Raw genomic sequence first — 17,461 nt, 5'->3', positions numbered from 1 at the left:
AATCAATGATCATTATTATCTTAAGAATGTTTTTCACCTTTCTATTTTTTTAAACACGGATTGATTGCCTCCTAACGTTGTGGGACAGCCGTCACTGTTTCAAGTTACTTGAGTCTTTTCTATCATGCCACAGGCATCAATGTGTTTTCCTTTTTCCTGTTACTCTCACAGCTGCCACCCTAGTTACTGTCACAAAAACAAATTCCTATATAACTTCTTATAATAGATTTGACCTTTGTTGTTGGCTGCTTTTGATACTAAGCATTTGGTTTCGTAGTTTTTTATTATATTTTTATATTGTCGGGATTGCATTTCATGACTTATATTTTAGTGGTTTTTAAAAGTTGTTTTTCTTACAGTTTAATTAGGATAGAATTTATTAGAATTCTAGAGTAGATTAATTGTATTAAGGTGATGAACCAGGTGTAACTTTTAAGATGTCTAGTATTAGATTTATTTATAATTTCTACTTCACCTGTTAACACGAGATTTGGTATAACTATGGGAAAAGTAAAGGCGTGGATAACCCATTGCCTTCACATCAACCCTCACTTTATATGAGGTTTTTCATGCTATTAGAAGGACCTTCAGGCTTCTTAAATTCAGCCAAATGATTAAGCACTTAAATAGTTTTTAAATACATGTATTGCACACAGGTTCTTCGTGGGTCGTTCCTAATGATTCATTGCTATTAAAGATGCTGTATTTATTTTTTATACACTGTAGTTGTCAGGTGCTTCCCTTCTATATCAATGCTCCAGTTCTTTTTTTTTTGGCCTTCATGTATAAAGATACACATCTTCATTCTTTGGGCTTATTATTTTCTTCTTCAGAAATCTATGTCTTTGGGTAATTCTTTACAAGTAATTTTGAGTGCCTAGGAGACTTGTACATCAGTCTGTTTGGTCCATACTCTATAAGAATTGTATTTTAAGGGGGTGGAAACAAAAGGCCTAGGGGAAAGAAAATTGAAGAATACTTAACTCAGCTTCTCTTTAATTTCGTAAATAATTGAGGAAGGCAATATTTCTACATATCAGATAGGGCATTCTTTTTTTTTTTTCTCCACAAATATCATTGAGATTTAAAAATTTTTTTAGAAATTTTCAAGCATCAGTGTTCAAAAGTGTTTTTGAAAATTAAGTCCACTTACAGCAGCATTGCCCAAGGATTAGAACTTAATTAGCACAAAAGATCCTAGGATTTCTTCTTTATTCTATCTAATAACCCATTAGAACAGTTTAGTCTTCTTCACTTCAGTTCCTTCTCTTTAAAGTAGATGTAAAAATACGAGCCCCTCTTTTCTTCAGAAGAATGCGATAGATGTACAGTCTTAAACTCTGTCAATAAGTAAATTCAGTGGAAATATAATGGAGCCTCATTTTTGCTGTAGCTCTATTGTATTAAATGCTATTGTTGCTAATCAATGAATCATAGAGCCTCACTAATTAACAGTTAAAGAACTAAGTGATAGAGGGATAATTTTTGAAGTCTCTGTCTCTTGAGGTTCCTAGAAACTGGTTTAGTGTGTCTTTTTAACCTGTTATAGAGTAAATAACAATCATATAGACATGTCATTGAGAATTTAAAATTTAGATGAGTTAGTTGTCTTTGTGTTCGATGAGCTTTAAAACCTGTTTTCCCTGTGGTAGGAAAATATAAATTCTAGGTTCTTAATGATGAATTGTATTGCCATATGTGTTGCTGTTTTTTTATTTTTATGAAAGCCTAATTTTAGTGAATAAAATGTTGATGCTATTTCTGCATGAATGCATATATTTAATAATTAAGTGAATTACTGCATCATATGTGCATATTTTGTGCATATAATTTTGCCCCAAGAACATGTTGGTTTAACTGTTTTATTTGTTTTTGTTAACGCTTTGCGTTTCTTTTATAGTCACTTTAGCTTTAATTTTTAAGATTAATTTCTTTGTATCATTTTTCAGGGAACCCATATTGAAATGTCTATTGGAATTATTTTGGGAATTTCAACTATGGCAGGTATTTAATAATAGTAATGTTATTCCATTGTCTGTATATTTATAAAACATTTCAATAGGTTAGGTTTAGAAGAGGATAATTTATTTGAATGAGTTTACTCATTGAAATCTTTATTAGTTTATCTCCTTAATCCTCTTCCTCTAATTCTTGTGAATGTAGCACTTTTTTTGGTGAGAAATTTTAGGTGCTTTATGTTAGTTAATGGTAACAATAATCTACTATATTATGTTTAAAAAAAGTTCCTCTCTTTATTCGTTGTTACCTCAAAACCTTTCTACTTCTGTTACATTGTTTATTTTCAAGTTGGGTAGAAAAATCAAGGAAGGCAATACAAGAATGAAAATCTAGTTTGGTTCTTTCTCCCCCGTTAACCACTCTATTCTTCATGACGGTGAAATTTGGGAATGGTTCTGTGTTATGTTTATTGTATAGAACATAGGAAGTAGATGAGTTAATGAAAGAGACGTCTCTTCTCCTTGATTGTCTTGAATTTCAGAGCTGTACATATGGCTTTATTCTTTAACTTCGAAATATTCAGATTTCCTTGAACAAATATTATCTGAAAGTTACAACTACAAAATATTGTACAGGTGTTTTAATATTGAAGCCAAAATGGAAACTGGCTGCCACAACAGAAGAAATCTGCTGCCTGATGGAGGTGGACTGCTCTCCCCTCAGAAGCTTTGTGTTCTATTTTGAAATCTTGAGATTCATAGCTACCCAATGAGTCACTTTGGATATAGTCGTTGTCATTTGAGAAATGTGATACCTCTTCCAGACCAGTGCTTTATTGATTTTATAGTGATGTATTATAATGATTTTTCTGACTCCATGTAACAATTCACTTGTCCATTTTTCATTCTTTTAGCTGCTGCTTTGGGAAATCTTGTGTCAGATTTAGCTGGACTTGGGTAGGTTCATTCATTTATTCATCTGTGCATGTGTATACTTATTTGTTGTCTTTCTCTTCTCCATTCTCCTTTAATTGAGAAGTATATTAAAAAAAGGGAACATTTATTTTTCTTCTTCTTCTTCTCTCCAAAGCCCCCAGTACGTAATTGTATATTCTAGTTGTAGGTTCTTCTAGTTCTGCTATGTGGGACGCCACCTCAGCATGGCCTGATGAGCGGTGCCATGTCCATGCCCAGGATCCAAACCAGAGAAACCCTGGGCTGCTGACATGGAGTGTGCAAACTTAACCACTCGGCCACTGGGCTGGCCCCAGGGACATTTTTTTAAATGTGTTTTAGAACTAAATTTTTTAATTTAATATTTCTAAATCTTTGGTGTGCATCAGCTATAGACGGTGTAGAAACCTGGGTCACACCCCAGTCATAAGAATTAGTGTCTCTGGGGATAGGGCCCTGACATTTGTGTTTAATAATCTTCTCAAGCAATTCTGATAAATGCAAAAAATTTTTCTAAAACTACTATACTGTAAGCAGAGTTGAATTTTCATTTACTGAAGTATTTATATGTATTTTATAGTCATTTCTAAGTGTGAGACAGGATTAAAAGTAAGAACCCCTATCATTATTCCACCCCACCTCCTCCCACTAAGCCCAAATATAAGAGAGATGGCTCAAATGTGAGCATACTGACTGGGCATGTTTTCTGGAGAGAGGAATTTTCAAAGGGAATAATGGCCAAAGCATACACAGGTTTGGCTGGTTTTTGCTCTTTGTATCCCTTGTGGCAGGAATGATGAAATAAACTGGGAATGTCTACTTAGAAAAGGCCGTCTTTCTCTCTGTCTGTTTTTACACTCTCTCTTCCAAGCGGCAGATGGCCTGGGCTGCTTGCTGAGCTGGGGGAAGCCTGGAAGTATAAATTAGACTAAATTGGCATTAATTATTGTGATAAACATGCTCTCTCTTGCTCAGTCTTTGGTTGTGCTTCTTCCTTCCTTGGTTCATTAGAGTGGTGAGTTTTGAGATTTGGATTTGGGTCTAATAGAAGTCGACTTAGCCCTATAATCTAGGCAAAGGCAGCTTTCTAAGTGATCTAACCCTGTGTACTAGATTTCTGCACTGGAGTTTGGGCCCAAACCTGCTGTTAAAAACAAAGTTTCTTTGCTTCTGGGCCAAGACAGAAATTTTATATTCCTGGAATTCCTGGCGTAAATCTGTGATGATATTGCCTCTTAAACATTTCCATTTCCCAGTTTCCAATATTGAGGTTAATAATGATAATATTATAGCTACTGTATTTAATAGAAACAAATGATCTAAGAGATTTTAAGGTCATTTAGTTTCAGATCACATCATAAAACAATTATTTTTAATTAGAGATAAAGATTTTGTTGAATCTTTATATTTAAGAACTGTTTCTCCTCTGCCTTTTAAAAAAATGTTAAATAAACAAATACTACGTTTTATCGATTCTCAGATCCACAGTTTTTTTTAGAACTTAACATATCTGACTTTGGGATCCATCATATAATTGATTATAGGCACAGTTTAATTGGCAATTTTCTTTCTTACTGTTCATAAAGTAAGATTGTATCTGGTAAATGATGGCAATTTAGAATTGATAAATATTTGAGATTGCCCTAAAAATTCTGGGCTGTTTTCGTTTGTGTGTAAATCTGATACATTTTGGAAATTTTTGCTTTCTGATGACAGTTATTAATTTATACCATATGTTAAAGTGCTTGCTTTGAATTTGGAATAAGTGCATTAATTGTAATTGCTGTAAAAAATTTTTACATTAACTTGAATTGGTCTTTTTAAAGTAATGGTAGAGAATAATTGCTCTAAGTCAATTAATTTACCTATGTATTACGTATATTAATATGAAAATATTTTTAAACTGAATATATTTATACACGAAAAACAAAAGCTGTAAAAAATGTTTACACCATTTCTAGAGTGCCAATTACAGGTTTCTCTTTGTAGTAATTAGTTTTACTATCTGAGGACATTTGTGTCTCTCTTTAAAAACTTATATTCTGTCCTCTTGTATTTTTAAAGACTTGCAGGCTACGTTGAAGCTTTGGCTTCCAGGTTAGGCCTGTCAATTCCTGATCTCACACCCAAACAAGTTGACATGTGGCAGACACGTCTTAGTACACATTTGGTAAGTACCCTATAGGGTTTATGACGTTGGATTTGGGAAGCCAGAACAAGATGCTGTATATTTCAGTCCCCTGAGCAATTTGAGACTAAAATTGATTGGAGTGGCATTTTTAACAAAAATTGTTCAAACCCTGGGAGTTTTCAGAAGAACAGTAAATTTTATTGACTCTTTATTTTTTGTAGGTGTACTTGATTTTTTAAAAATTCTTTATATGATTCAGTTAATGTTGAGGAGTATTAGTTATGTGCTAGAAAGTGAAGAACATAAAATGAATAATAAACTGTATTTCTTTTTGAGGATTGTTTAGGTAGAGAACCAGACATAATTGTTTATAATGTAAACAAATTATAATTTAGTGACAGATGCAGTAACAGAATTATGCACTAGATATAGCAATAGCACAAGTAAGAGAATTAATACTTTGTGGGGAGAAATTTATTTTGGTGGAGAGATTTCATGGCAATTATTTAATCTAAGCTGATTTTTTAATTATCGATGAGACATTTACTAGTGCATCAGAGAATCCCAAGTATATTGACTAGTAAGTAGAAGAGCATGATAAAAACAAGGTGTGTTCAGAGAAATACATGAAATTAGGTCTTCCTGAGATATAATATGTAGTAGTTGTGGATAAAAACAGAAGTAGAAAACAGCATTGGAAAAGTCAGTATTGATCAGACAGGAAAGGTATTTTCCTGTCTGTATAAGCTATACTGAGGAGCTTGAACCTCATACCCAGGTGATGGAGTGGTAGTGAAAAATTTTATATAGGAAGGAAACTGGGGGGATCATGATGCCACCAATTAAGAAGAAAAGGAGGAAGAACAAGTTTGTAAGGGAAGATATGAGTTCTGTTTGGGGCATGTTGATTTGAGATGATACTAGGACATTCAAGTAGTGACACCGAGTAGGCATTTGGATTAAAGGTCAAGAATCAGAGAGGTCTGAGTTAGAGATGATGGGTATTATCATTCATTCATTCAACAAATATTTATTGTTTACCTACTATATGCAGTGTACAGATCTAGGAGTTTTGAATATAGGGTTGACAAAACAAGATCTTTTTTCTTGTGATCTTTCTAGCAAGGAAAAGATAGGCAATTAAAAAATCTGACAAATCTGACAAGCCACCAGTGGCCTAGTGGTTAAGTTTGGCGCACTCCACTCTGGCAGCCTGGGTCAGGTTCCTGGTGTGGACCTACACCACTCATCTGTCAGTGGCCATCTCTGGCGGCAGCTCATATACAAGAGGAAGATGGGTAACAGATGTTAGCTCAGGGTGGCTCTTCCTCAACACAAAAAAAGAGGAAGATTGGCAATAGATGGTAGCTCAGGACAAATCTTCCTCAGCAAAAAATCCCCAAATCGGACAAAATATTTAGTATATTAGAAGTGCACAAGTGTTATGGGAATTAAAGTAAAAAAGAAAGCCAGGCAAGGTAAGAGAGATTGGGAGTGCTAGGATGGAGACAGATTGCAGTATTAAATAGGAGGATCACCACAGACCTCACTGAGATGGTAGGTGATAGTTAGAACCATGGGAGAAGGTGAGATTGTGTAGGGCAGTGGTTCTCGAAGTTTGATGCTAGGATCAGCAGGATCAGCATTACCTGGGAACTTGTTAGAAATGCAAATTCTCAGGTTCCACCTTAGACCTGTCTATTGCTGTGTAACAAATATATATCCATATCCTGCAATTTGTAGATAAATTGAGGTGAAGCTAGCTAGCTAATACCAGCCAGAGTGGTTGAGGAATAAGGATAATCCAACATTCTAGCAATTTGGCTTAACGTTTTAGCACTACAGCTGGGATCAAAAGAGGAATTTTTTCCTGGGGGTCTCCTTTTCTCACTAATTGATAATTCTGTTTTCTTGCTATATTATAAGCAGATCTACTTCCCTTCTTCTATGATGAAAGCACGTCAATTACCGAATTAGTGTGTGTGTGTATATAGAGAGAGAGAAAGCAAGAGAGTGTGTATGTGTGTGTGTATATTTTGATAAATCTCCCACCAGCATATGGAGTGAGTCTATTCCTTAGTTGTTGACTCTGCTTTTTTATGTTAGGATCCAATCTTCTACTCTGTAACATAGCATTTGGTTACATACAACCTGAAGTAGTTGAAGTTAGTGATCAGCCATCTATTCATGACATAAACTAACTCTGAAATTCACCCATAATAGAATACCTGCCAATACACATGCAAGTTCCAACTGACATAGGCTGTATTTTAAATCCTCATTTGTAATTTGGTTGTTTGAAACTTGGAAAATTCTTTCTTGCAGAACAATATTATAGATGTACTCAAGTTCTCAGGTTAGCCCTAATGCAGTTAACTGTAGAGCCTAGAATATCATAAATACCTGATAATAATGTATAAGTAGCTGTTTTACAATGGAAAAATATGTTTCAGGTTCTGGATCAGGCAGCCAGAAAAGGATATCCCACTTTTTTCCTCCCTCTCTGCCCTACTGACCTTACGCCTTGTTGAGATAACCGGGTTGAAACTCATTGACTGGCATTCCTAAAGTGAGGGAGGAGGAAAGCTTTGGTTTCCACTGACAATAGTAACAGGCATTCTAACAGAATGGGTGGGCAGTGGAAGTGGAGCCTGTTAGCAATGATTGTTCATTGTATATGGGGAAGTCAGGAATCTAAGATATAGTCTCTCTAAGCAAATGTAAATGAGTGTAAATGTTGTCTAAGGTCAAAATAAGAGTCTAGGATTAATGTAATCAGCATCCGGAATGAGGAAAATTTCTGCTTACTAAAACTGTAGGAGTGGTACCTTTTAAAATTTGATGTGATGAAAATGACAAATCTATCAAAGCACGAGCACACCACCAACTACCACTGACAACAAAAAGCCAAATAACAGAATTGAAATGTTTTTATGCAAGCTCTTATCAAAACATTAATGTCTACTGTTGAAATTTGTTAGAAAAACTATAAGATCTGATACATAAATGGACAATGTATAGGAAAAGACATTTTATTCAAGACTGTGCATTATGTAGGTATCATAGCATCTGTAATCTTTGATAGAACTTACTTTGTCTTTCTCTGTATAACTGACTGGAAGTTCCTGGAGGAGAGAGACAGTCCCTGTCTCTCTGGTATTTAGCACAGAGTTTGACACATAGTAGATTCTCTATAAATGTCTGTATGAAGTAATGAAATTTAATTGAAAAGTGTTTGACCTTAATAGTCATCATAGGAATGATTAGGCTCACATGTGAGGGGACGGACTATAATTAGTTTTTGGGGTGGTGAACATGATGTAATCTACACAGAATTAAAAATATATTACGATGTACATCTGAAAGCTATATAATGTTATAATCCATTGTTACTGCAATTAAAAAATTAAAAAATTTTTTTAAAAACACCAGTTACAAAAATGAAATTTAAAAAATTTTCATGATGGTAGGAGAGGTTGCAGAAAAATTGGTGTGTATATGTACATACATATATTATAATTGGTATATGTATGCATTTGCAGTTTTGTCTAGAATTGACAGCATGGCAATACCCTGTGAATATGCACAAGTATTCATATTATTTGATTTTTAAATAAATCATTGAGGAAGAACTATACACAGAAATGTTTATTGTTATACCACTTATAATGGTGAAAAAGTAGCAATGATTTTTAATGGTAGAGAGAGCTTTCAGTAGATTATAGGCTCATCAATTCGGTGGAGTTTGAAAGTTTTTATATTAAGTTTATGAAACAGTTTGGAAAAGAGCTTATTGTAACATATGTGGCTGTGGGCGGAGGATGGAGGCAGAAACCAAAGCTAAGTTTACATAAAGCTTAACCCTATGCATAATGAGGTATCCAGGGGGATAAATATTGAAAAGGAGTATATACGAAGGGGAGCAAATCCAGATATATTGAGAGTACTTGGTGAGGTTTTTTCCTGTCTCTCTGTCTTCTGACATTAAAATATATGTACAATTTTTAAAAAGTGTTTTTCTACTTGAATATTTCTCTGCTGTTATTTTTGTGACCATTTGAAAAAAATTTCCTGGTTGCTTTGAACTTTAAGTGTTATTTGTTCCAGAACCTTTTTGTAGCTTATTTTAATCTTTAACCTGCTATGATAAACGAAATGCAGTCACAGTTGAATTTTATAGTACCTGATAATTGCTTAGCAAGGATTCCTCTTACAGGGATAAAATAACTTTAAAACATGTTTTCTTCTTTCCTTAGGGCAAGGCTGTTGGGGTGACTATTGGCTGCATTCTAGGGATGTTTCCTTTGCTTTTCATTGGAGGAGGTGAAGAAGATGAAAAACTGGAAACGAACAATTCAGCCTCTTAGAAAACCTATAAAAGATGTAAACTAATGTACCTCAATTATTAAGTATGCTGTCACAGCATTTAGGAATTAAGACAGTTAACAGTGTATAGATATGGGATCAAATAATTCAGCATGTATTATGGAAAACACTAACTTATTGTGGCTTGGTTTTCTTAGGACATCTTTTTAAAAACCCTGTTTAGTATCTTTGTGTAAATTGTTGAAATGCTTTTTCATCAACGGCAGTCAACATTTTACCTTTTCTTTCCCTTTCTTTCCATATCAAAATATCATTTAAGTATCAGTCATTGATGTCCTGTACTGACTTGGGGTTTGCTTATGTGTTACTTAACGTGTGTGCGTGCATGAAAGCATTTTCTGTTGTTGTTGTTATCGTTGTTGTTCCCTGTGGTTACAGCTCAACCTTAAGATTTTTTTCCAAATTAAGATGTTTAATATCAGTTAAAGATTTTCTTGACTCTTTTTTTTTTTTGGCAACATCAATTTTGTACTGTTTCACAGTAAACATTTACAATCATATAATTTCAGTCATTTTTTTGAAACTCTCACATCTATTCAAAATGGATGCAGACGTTAAGTATTTATTACTCATTTTAATTTTCTGACCTTAGTGTCTCAAGAGCCAAAGGTTAATAAGAGTGAGCAGTTATGGAGTCTCCCTACTACATAAAACCATGTATGTTAATAAGTGTATTATTTTGAGTTGATGTTTTTACTTTTAATTTGTCGATTTTAAATTACATGATGGTTTCTGACTGCCGAGGGGAAAAATGAGTATTTTAGGATATTTTTAATGGGGATTGTGGAATTAGGGGGGAACTAAGGGATTTGACATGATTCTTGGAAATTAAGAGGCTAAAAAATTTTTTTACAAGAAGTAGAAAATGGGAATTGTCAAGAAAGTTTGTGGTGTAAGTGGTGACATTGAAATGATGTTTGCGAAGTTAATGAGATACAAATTATACTGTTTGGGAAAGATTTTTTCCCCCAAAATGTCATCTTCTCATCTGAATTGAATGACTCTGAGTACTCCATTATAATCCTGACATCATTGTATCTTGTTTACTGAATTTTGTTTCTGGATAACTAGTAAGTTTGAGGTTTAACTAAATATTTTATGTTTTGCTTTTTGCTGTGTATAGACTAGTAGTCAAATGTTACATGAGAAGAAATCCTTTCTCCCTGTTTTGGTCTTTTTTCTTCTTTTGGTATTTAAAGCATATTCTAGATTGAAGTTACTTATTTCCAGTCTTGTATATGGCACATAACAACAACAAATATCTGACTTAACCATAACTGTGTATGCATTATAAATTTTCATTTTATGAACCCTTAAAATTTGTTAGTATGTGGTCTATGAAAACATGCTAAAAAATTACTCTTACTTGTAAGAGTAATTAAACACATCGTGGAGGAGAAAAACTGAAATTAAAAGTACCATTTGGGCCACTGAAATTATGAATGTTGGTAAATAGATGCAAAAGAAAGGAAGCTTATAAGATGGCTGCATTTACAGCTACCTTATTTTACAGTTTTATTTGCACATATTTACTTTGAGCTCTTATTTTCAGAGGAGCTGTTTTTCCCCACAAGGCAATTTATTATAAATTCTCTTCTGTGCCCTTCAAAATAGTTTAGTGCTGTCCTTTAATCATAGATTTTTGATGGGAAAAACAAGAAAATAAATCATATAACATTAAAATAAATATGTAATGTTGTTATATACAAATAATGTGACAATCTCATTTGATCAAATTAGATTTATAGAACTTGACATCTTAAACAGAATTGTGGTTTGTATCTTCCACATAATACCACATACAAACCAAAAAAAATTTTATTATCATTTCAGATGATAGGATTAGAGTACTTATTTTTTTAGATTTTATTTTTCCTCTTTCTCCCCAAAGCCCCCCGGTACATAGTTGTATATTTTTAGTTGTGGATTCTTCTAGTTGTGGTATGTGGGATGCCACCTCGGCGTGGTTTGATGAGCGTTGCCATGTCGGTGCCCAGGATCTGAACCGGCGAAACCCTGGGCCACCAAAGCAGACCATGCGAATTTAGCCACCTGGCCACGGGGCTGGCCCCTAGAGTACTTATTTTTAAAAACTTTTTGTTTGTAAATGTCCAAGTGCTTTTGTCCCTACCTGGTATATTGCCAGTCCTTTCTGTTTTCTAAAAAAGTATTTTATTGAGGTGCTTAAATTTTCTTCTTATTAATCAAATCCCACATCCACAAACCTTGCCTGTGAGTTTAGAAAGGGCTTTTGATTATTGCTTTCTTTGTTTTGCTCTTGAAAATAACCCAGCCCTCCAGAATCGTTCAGTTTAACTGAACATCTGCAGAATTACTTAAGGTGTCAAAACATGGAATATGTACCCTTTGTATTGAAAGATATTTTAACTTATGCACACAGTAAAAATTTGCTTCATTAATTTTCAAAAAATTGAGCCCTTTTGTCTTTAACCTAAGGTACACGTATTTTCAAGATCTTATTCTAAACTAGTATGGTGCTTTGCACAAAGTGATTTCTGAAAAATTGTTCCCTTTAAGATAATGACTTCATATATCATTGTTTCATGTTACTTGTCACAAAGAACCTTATTTCAGATTGAAACTGGAATTCTTATTTCTCATATTAGTCATCTTTGTTGGGGGCACTATGTATATGATTAAATGCAACATGAGCTACTTTAGTACTGTTCGTTTGCAATTCATGTTGTCCATGTATTATGATTTATTGACTTGTTGATGCATGTAAATTGGGTATATTTTGTTGCCACTGTATGTTAAATAGTGACCAATGTTTTTACAAAGGAATTGAACAAAAAAAAAATCTTTTAAGAAATTTGGAATGTGGTTTTGATTTTGAAATTTGATTTTCTTCCTAATCGCAGAAGCCCCTGGTTATTCTGTCGCTAAAGGAAATAGAATTAATAAATGCAGGTTTGTTACAGGATTGTGGCAATGTCACTGAGACAGTAAAATGGAACTATTTATCACCTCCCTGAAATCCACACTTGAGATACAAAATTACAGATTATGAGAGAAGAACCATGCCATATTGAGATAATTTGATCTTAATAGGCTGTCAAAAAAAAGCTCTAGTTAGAGAGATTGGCATAAATCACACTGATGGGTATTTACAGCAGTGATATCCAAGCCTTATATATAATAATGCCTCATTTGCTTACTTCTTTTCTCTAGAAGGTGTTTTGAAGACACTAGAAGTTTATGTTTCACACTAAAAGTTTGTGTAAACCATTTTGAAGTAAATCTTCCTAATTTTAGAATTATATTTTCTCACCATCTTAAAAGAGTGTCTTAAATATAATGTAATCTTTTTCTTAGTGACTAAATATCATCTTCATGGGCATTATTGTGCTGTAATGCAGTACCTCAGGAATCTGGTTTTTGTAGTTTCTCACTTTCCTCCCATTTTTTTGCTGCTCTCACTTCTGGCAACTGCTTTATCTTTCTAATTTGCTGCTTCTTGGCTGTATGGACTTAGAAACTAGGTAGCCAATCTTACCATAAATTATTTGGAAAGTATTAGACAGTAAGCTATGGAGCCTCAATGAAATGGTGATGATGGTGATGATGATGATGATGATGATAAGTATAATGTTAGCTCCCTATTAAGCACTTATTTGTTGCTATGTACTGTAGTATTTTACACACAGTACACTTAATCGTTTTAACAACAACGTTAAGTTGGTGCTGTTATTATCCCTATTTCATATTGGGCAAATTGAAACATGGAGAGGTTAATTTGCCTGTGATGTCACTACTAGTAAGTGGACTGGAATCCAGCTTGGTCCAGGTGTAAAGCCTGTGTTCTTGACTGCTGTGCAGTAGGGACATCAGTTGCACGGGCTTTGTAATGTTTGTTCTCTGCTTCCTTTTTACCTCTGTAGAGTCATCTTCTCATCTATAACCTAAGGGAATTGTACTTATAATGTCAAAGTCCGTTTAACAAATCCTGTGTTTTTGGATGCGTACTATGTGCTAAGAGTTCTATAGAGATAAATGAAACAAGATAAGGGGAATAGAAAGTACCAGCGGTCGTATGTAGGGGGTTATTTTTATACAAGGTGGTCAGGGAAGACCTGAAAGAAGTAAGAGCTTAAACAATAGCGCAGGGAGAAGGTGTCATGCTAGATTCTGGAGAGTTGAGGTTAAGAAAATCTCTGTCATGAAGTATATTTCACTTTTGAATGCATTGTAAGATGGTTTCTTGTTTGTTTTGCATTATTAATGTTTTCTAGGTTAAGCCTAAAGATTAAGATTTGAATATTAAGAGTAATACTCCCTGCATATTTACTGACAGCAGTAGAGGGAAATGGCCCAGAAGCATGGTGAAGCTGCCCTGGAATTCATAAAGTCAGTGGATAATCCATCAGCACATAATTTAGGGTTTGTCGTGTGCTCGTAGTGAAACCTTACTAACAGATCACTTGTTTTTCCCAAAGCCATAAATGCTACTGATATATGAGTTGTAACACTGAGATTCGTTTTTTCTCCTTTAACTTTTAGAAATGGAGTAGTGATTAAAGCGGGATACATAACATTTTCTTTTTGAAGTTTCAGGACTTTCAGAGTCTACTGACCTTGTGCTGACAGCCATATGAAGTACATGGTGTTTTGTATTGGTTTTTATAGGAAATTTTATAGCATCAAACATAAGTTAATACCATTGAAAAGTATATGAATGAAAGAAATTTGAGCAGGTTTTTTTGTTGGCACAAAGATTAAAAAGGTAGAGTAAACATCTGAGAGATTATACAATTTCCCCACTACTACAAGTCAAACTTTTTGTTTAAATGAATAAAATGTGAGAATGATGACTGAAGAGTTAAACTCAAAGGAACTACTTTTGGGGGGAGATTAGAACCCTCAAAAACTGTAGGATAAAGGAATTTTCTGTGGGAACTGTGAAATTCAGGAAAGACTTGGCATTTGTTAATAATAGGAAAGCTGTACATTTATATGATGCTTTATCGCTTATAAAATATTTACGTAGATACTAGACATAAATGGGGTTTAGAGAGGTAGCTGAGTCAAAGAAAACTGTTGGGTACCTTGATTAGAATTAAGATTTTTCCTTCTTGCATGTCAACCCCACCACCACCATTCCCACTTTGCGGTGTGTTGATTCTTCTGTATCTTTATGTCTCAAGAGCATTTGTTCTCTTCCTTATTTTTTTCTTATTTTCCTCATCCTCAGACTGATGGAAATGCAGTTTTTAGAATGTATTTTATGTCCTACACTGTTACTTTAAAAGCATGTAAATCAAACATTTTCTCTTTTCCACCCCCGATTGGGAGGAGGAGAACAAATCTTAATTAATTTAGTTCATTCTTTTATTGTTCACAGCTTTAACTGTTCTTTCTTCCATACTGACCCAGGTAAAGAGTCCACATTTCCTAAGAGGAAGAAGACGTCACTGATTATGCTTTAAATGTCAACACCCCAAAGGATGGGATCTCATCTCTCTTGCTTACTTCTCTGTCCTTAATGGCTCGGTACAGTGCCTGACGCACGATATGTGTGCAGTAGATACTTGTGTAATGAATGAATCGTTGCTACCCACATCGCTATGCTCCTCTCTCTAGGTACTTGAATTCAGGCTTGACTCCCAGCCCATTTTCTATCAGTACTAAAAAGCTGCATCACTTCCTATGTCACTTTCTATATTACTTCTGAACTTAACATATTTTGCCTCAGGTCGATTGGTTCATCTTCTACTGGCAGTTCTCTAGGCCTCTGTTGTGTAACAGATAGTCAGATGCTTAATGGGAAATTCAATATGTATATACCTTCCCTGTTCTACTGATTATCAAGGAAACATTCTTTGGTTTGACATGGGTTATTCTTAGTGAACTTGTGTTGGGAACCAGTGGTTGTCACTTTACTTTCTGTTTAATCTGTTCTAATTTTTTTGAGAACTAATACTCTTTGAGGATTAATATCAAGTATATTAGCATACAATTTTTAGAATCTATTTGTTCCCCCTTTCTTTTCTGAACATAGCATTATTTACCTACCTCTCGTCTTAGTGGTTCTTTTACTGATTTCATGATTTCACAGAGAACAGTTTTGTCTTAGTATCTCAAATTCTTTTAATATTGCAAGCCAAAGATTTTTAAACTTTTTGGACTCAAGACCCCTTTACACTCTGAAAAAAATATCGAGGTCTTCAAATAGCTTTTGTTTATGAGGGTTATATAAATATTTACTATATTAGAAATTAAAACAGAAAAATTACAAAAATATTTATTTACTAATTTATTTTAAAATAACAATAAACAATTTCATCATAACATAGATAATACATATTTTATGAGAATTATTTTCCAAAAAAATAATTTAATGAGAATAATAGCATTATTTTACATCTTTTTGCAAAGCTTTTTAACGTCAGGCTTAATAGATTACAGCTGGATTCTCATATCTGTTTCTGCATTCATTCTGTTTGCTATGTTGTTGTTTTTGAAGTAGACGAAGAAAATTCCAGCCTCACACAGATATGTTGTTGGAAAAGGGAGGAATATTTTAATAACCTTTTTATGTAACTATAGATTTATTCTTGGACACTGTACGAAAATTGAACACAGGGTAATTTTTAAATGGTTAGTTGCAGTGCAGAATCTAAAAGCCTATCAGTGAAATTTTGCACTGAGTTATGTTAAAACCCGTTGGTCTGCCTTGCACTTTGGCTGAACATTTTTCCCGTGGATGATTTTATAACCTCCTGTGTTCAGCATTTGGAAACTGTTGGTTCACTGAGTTATGTAGATCTTGCAAATGTTAATACATTTCACCATATAAAATAAAAAGGCTTGTGTAACATGACCAGCAATCTATTTTAAAAAGCCTAGTAAGTATTGAGAAGCTGTCATATATATGTGTAGATGGCAGATACCTGTTTTCCAAAATTCTGATTTTCACTTGAAAGCTTAAATTTTATCATTGAGAACACATACCATTAGATTTCCTTTAAGCGACCGTTCACTTTGTTCATGTTTGAGAAAATATCTGCCCAATACTCACATCTGAATAACCTGGTTTATTCATCTCACAACTCAAAACAATCTCACAATTGCTTTTCTTCAAGACAACCATCATATTTTGGTATCTCCAGAAGTACTTTGTGCACACTTTTCATTTCTTCATACAGAATTTTAAAAAGACATTTACTCAAGACTCAAGATTTAAAATAAATTATTTGTACTGCTTTATCAGGGACATTGAATGAAATTTGTTTCTGCAAGTACACGGCAATAAAGACTACAACGACTACTCGTGCCTTTATTCATTCTAATGTGGTGCTTTTACCCACCGTTGCTTTTGCACCCTCAGTGAACATGACACCACAATGAAAGGTAAATATTGTCTTTGTATATTATGTAAATAGTTTTGACTCAGGGACTCCCTAAAAAACTGAGGAGTCTGCAGACAACACTTCCATACTTTGAGAACTGCTGCTCTGAACTTTCCTAATTAGTTTAGATCAGATTTAGCCGGAGTAACAAACCTCTAACAGTAGCTGAAATGAGATGGAAATTTATTTCTCCGTCATATAAAGTTATTGTGACATGTTGTCCAGGGCTGGTATAAGGGTTATGCTCCAGAAGTAGTCAGAGATCCAGATTCCCATCTTCCTGCTTCATCGTGTATAGCTTTTATTCTTAAAGTCACTTAATGTTCTCAAATGGCTGCTTCAGCCCCAGCTACCACATCCACTCTCTACCCAGGAAGAAGGAACTAAAAAGAAAGGTGCAAGGCTTAAACCAACTTTAAGTTTCCACATGACTTACCTACTTAGCTATCAGACCTCCATCACAAGAACAAACTGAGCTGAAAGAGATGCCTGTAAATCTCTCTATTCTGTTTGGCCAGGTGTAGAGCTGAAAATTGGAAGAAAGGAAGGATATCTTTGGGGAAAACTAGCTATCTACTACAGTCCACCACTTTGGCTACCAAGTATTCATGCCTCGCCTTCTTCCCAAGATGGAAGACACCCATCCACAAGGACTGGCCTCA

At 34.2% G+C, this 17,461-nt stretch overlaps 1 protein-coding gene across 5 annotated transcripts in view; it reads left to right on the top strand.

Moving 5' to 3' along the window:
- Positions 1–12,373, top strand: part of TMEM65 (transmembrane protein 65) — a 49,201-nt gene extending 36,828 nt beyond the window's left edge. For 4 of the 5 annotated variants that reach the window (XM_070222482.1, XM_023648937.2, XM_070222481.1 and 1 more), the window contains 4 exons: positions 1,950–2,004; positions 2,873–2,915; positions 4,977–5,082; positions 9,300–12,262. In XM_070222482.1, coding sequence (XP_070078583.1) covers positions 1,950–2,004; positions 2,873–2,915; positions 4,977–5,082; positions 9,300–9,410 — 315 coding nt within the window. In that variant the 3' untranslated portion in view covers positions 9,411–12,262. Of the gene's footprint in view, positions 1–1,949; positions 2,005–2,872; positions 2,916–4,976; positions 5,083–9,299 lie in introns of all 5 variants that reach the window. The other variant, XM_023648938.2, reaches the window with a different exon arrangement.
- Positions 12,374–17,461: the final 5,088 nt, after the last annotated feature.

Source organism: Equus caballus, chromosome 9 (genome assembly GCF_041296265.1).
Source record: "Equus caballus isolate H_3958 breed thoroughbred chromosome 9, TB-T2T, whole genome shotgun sequence".
NCBI lineage: Eukaryota > Metazoa > Chordata > Mammalia > Perissodactyla > Equidae > Equus > Equus caballus.
This window is presented reverse-complemented; position numbering and strand designations above follow the sequence as displayed.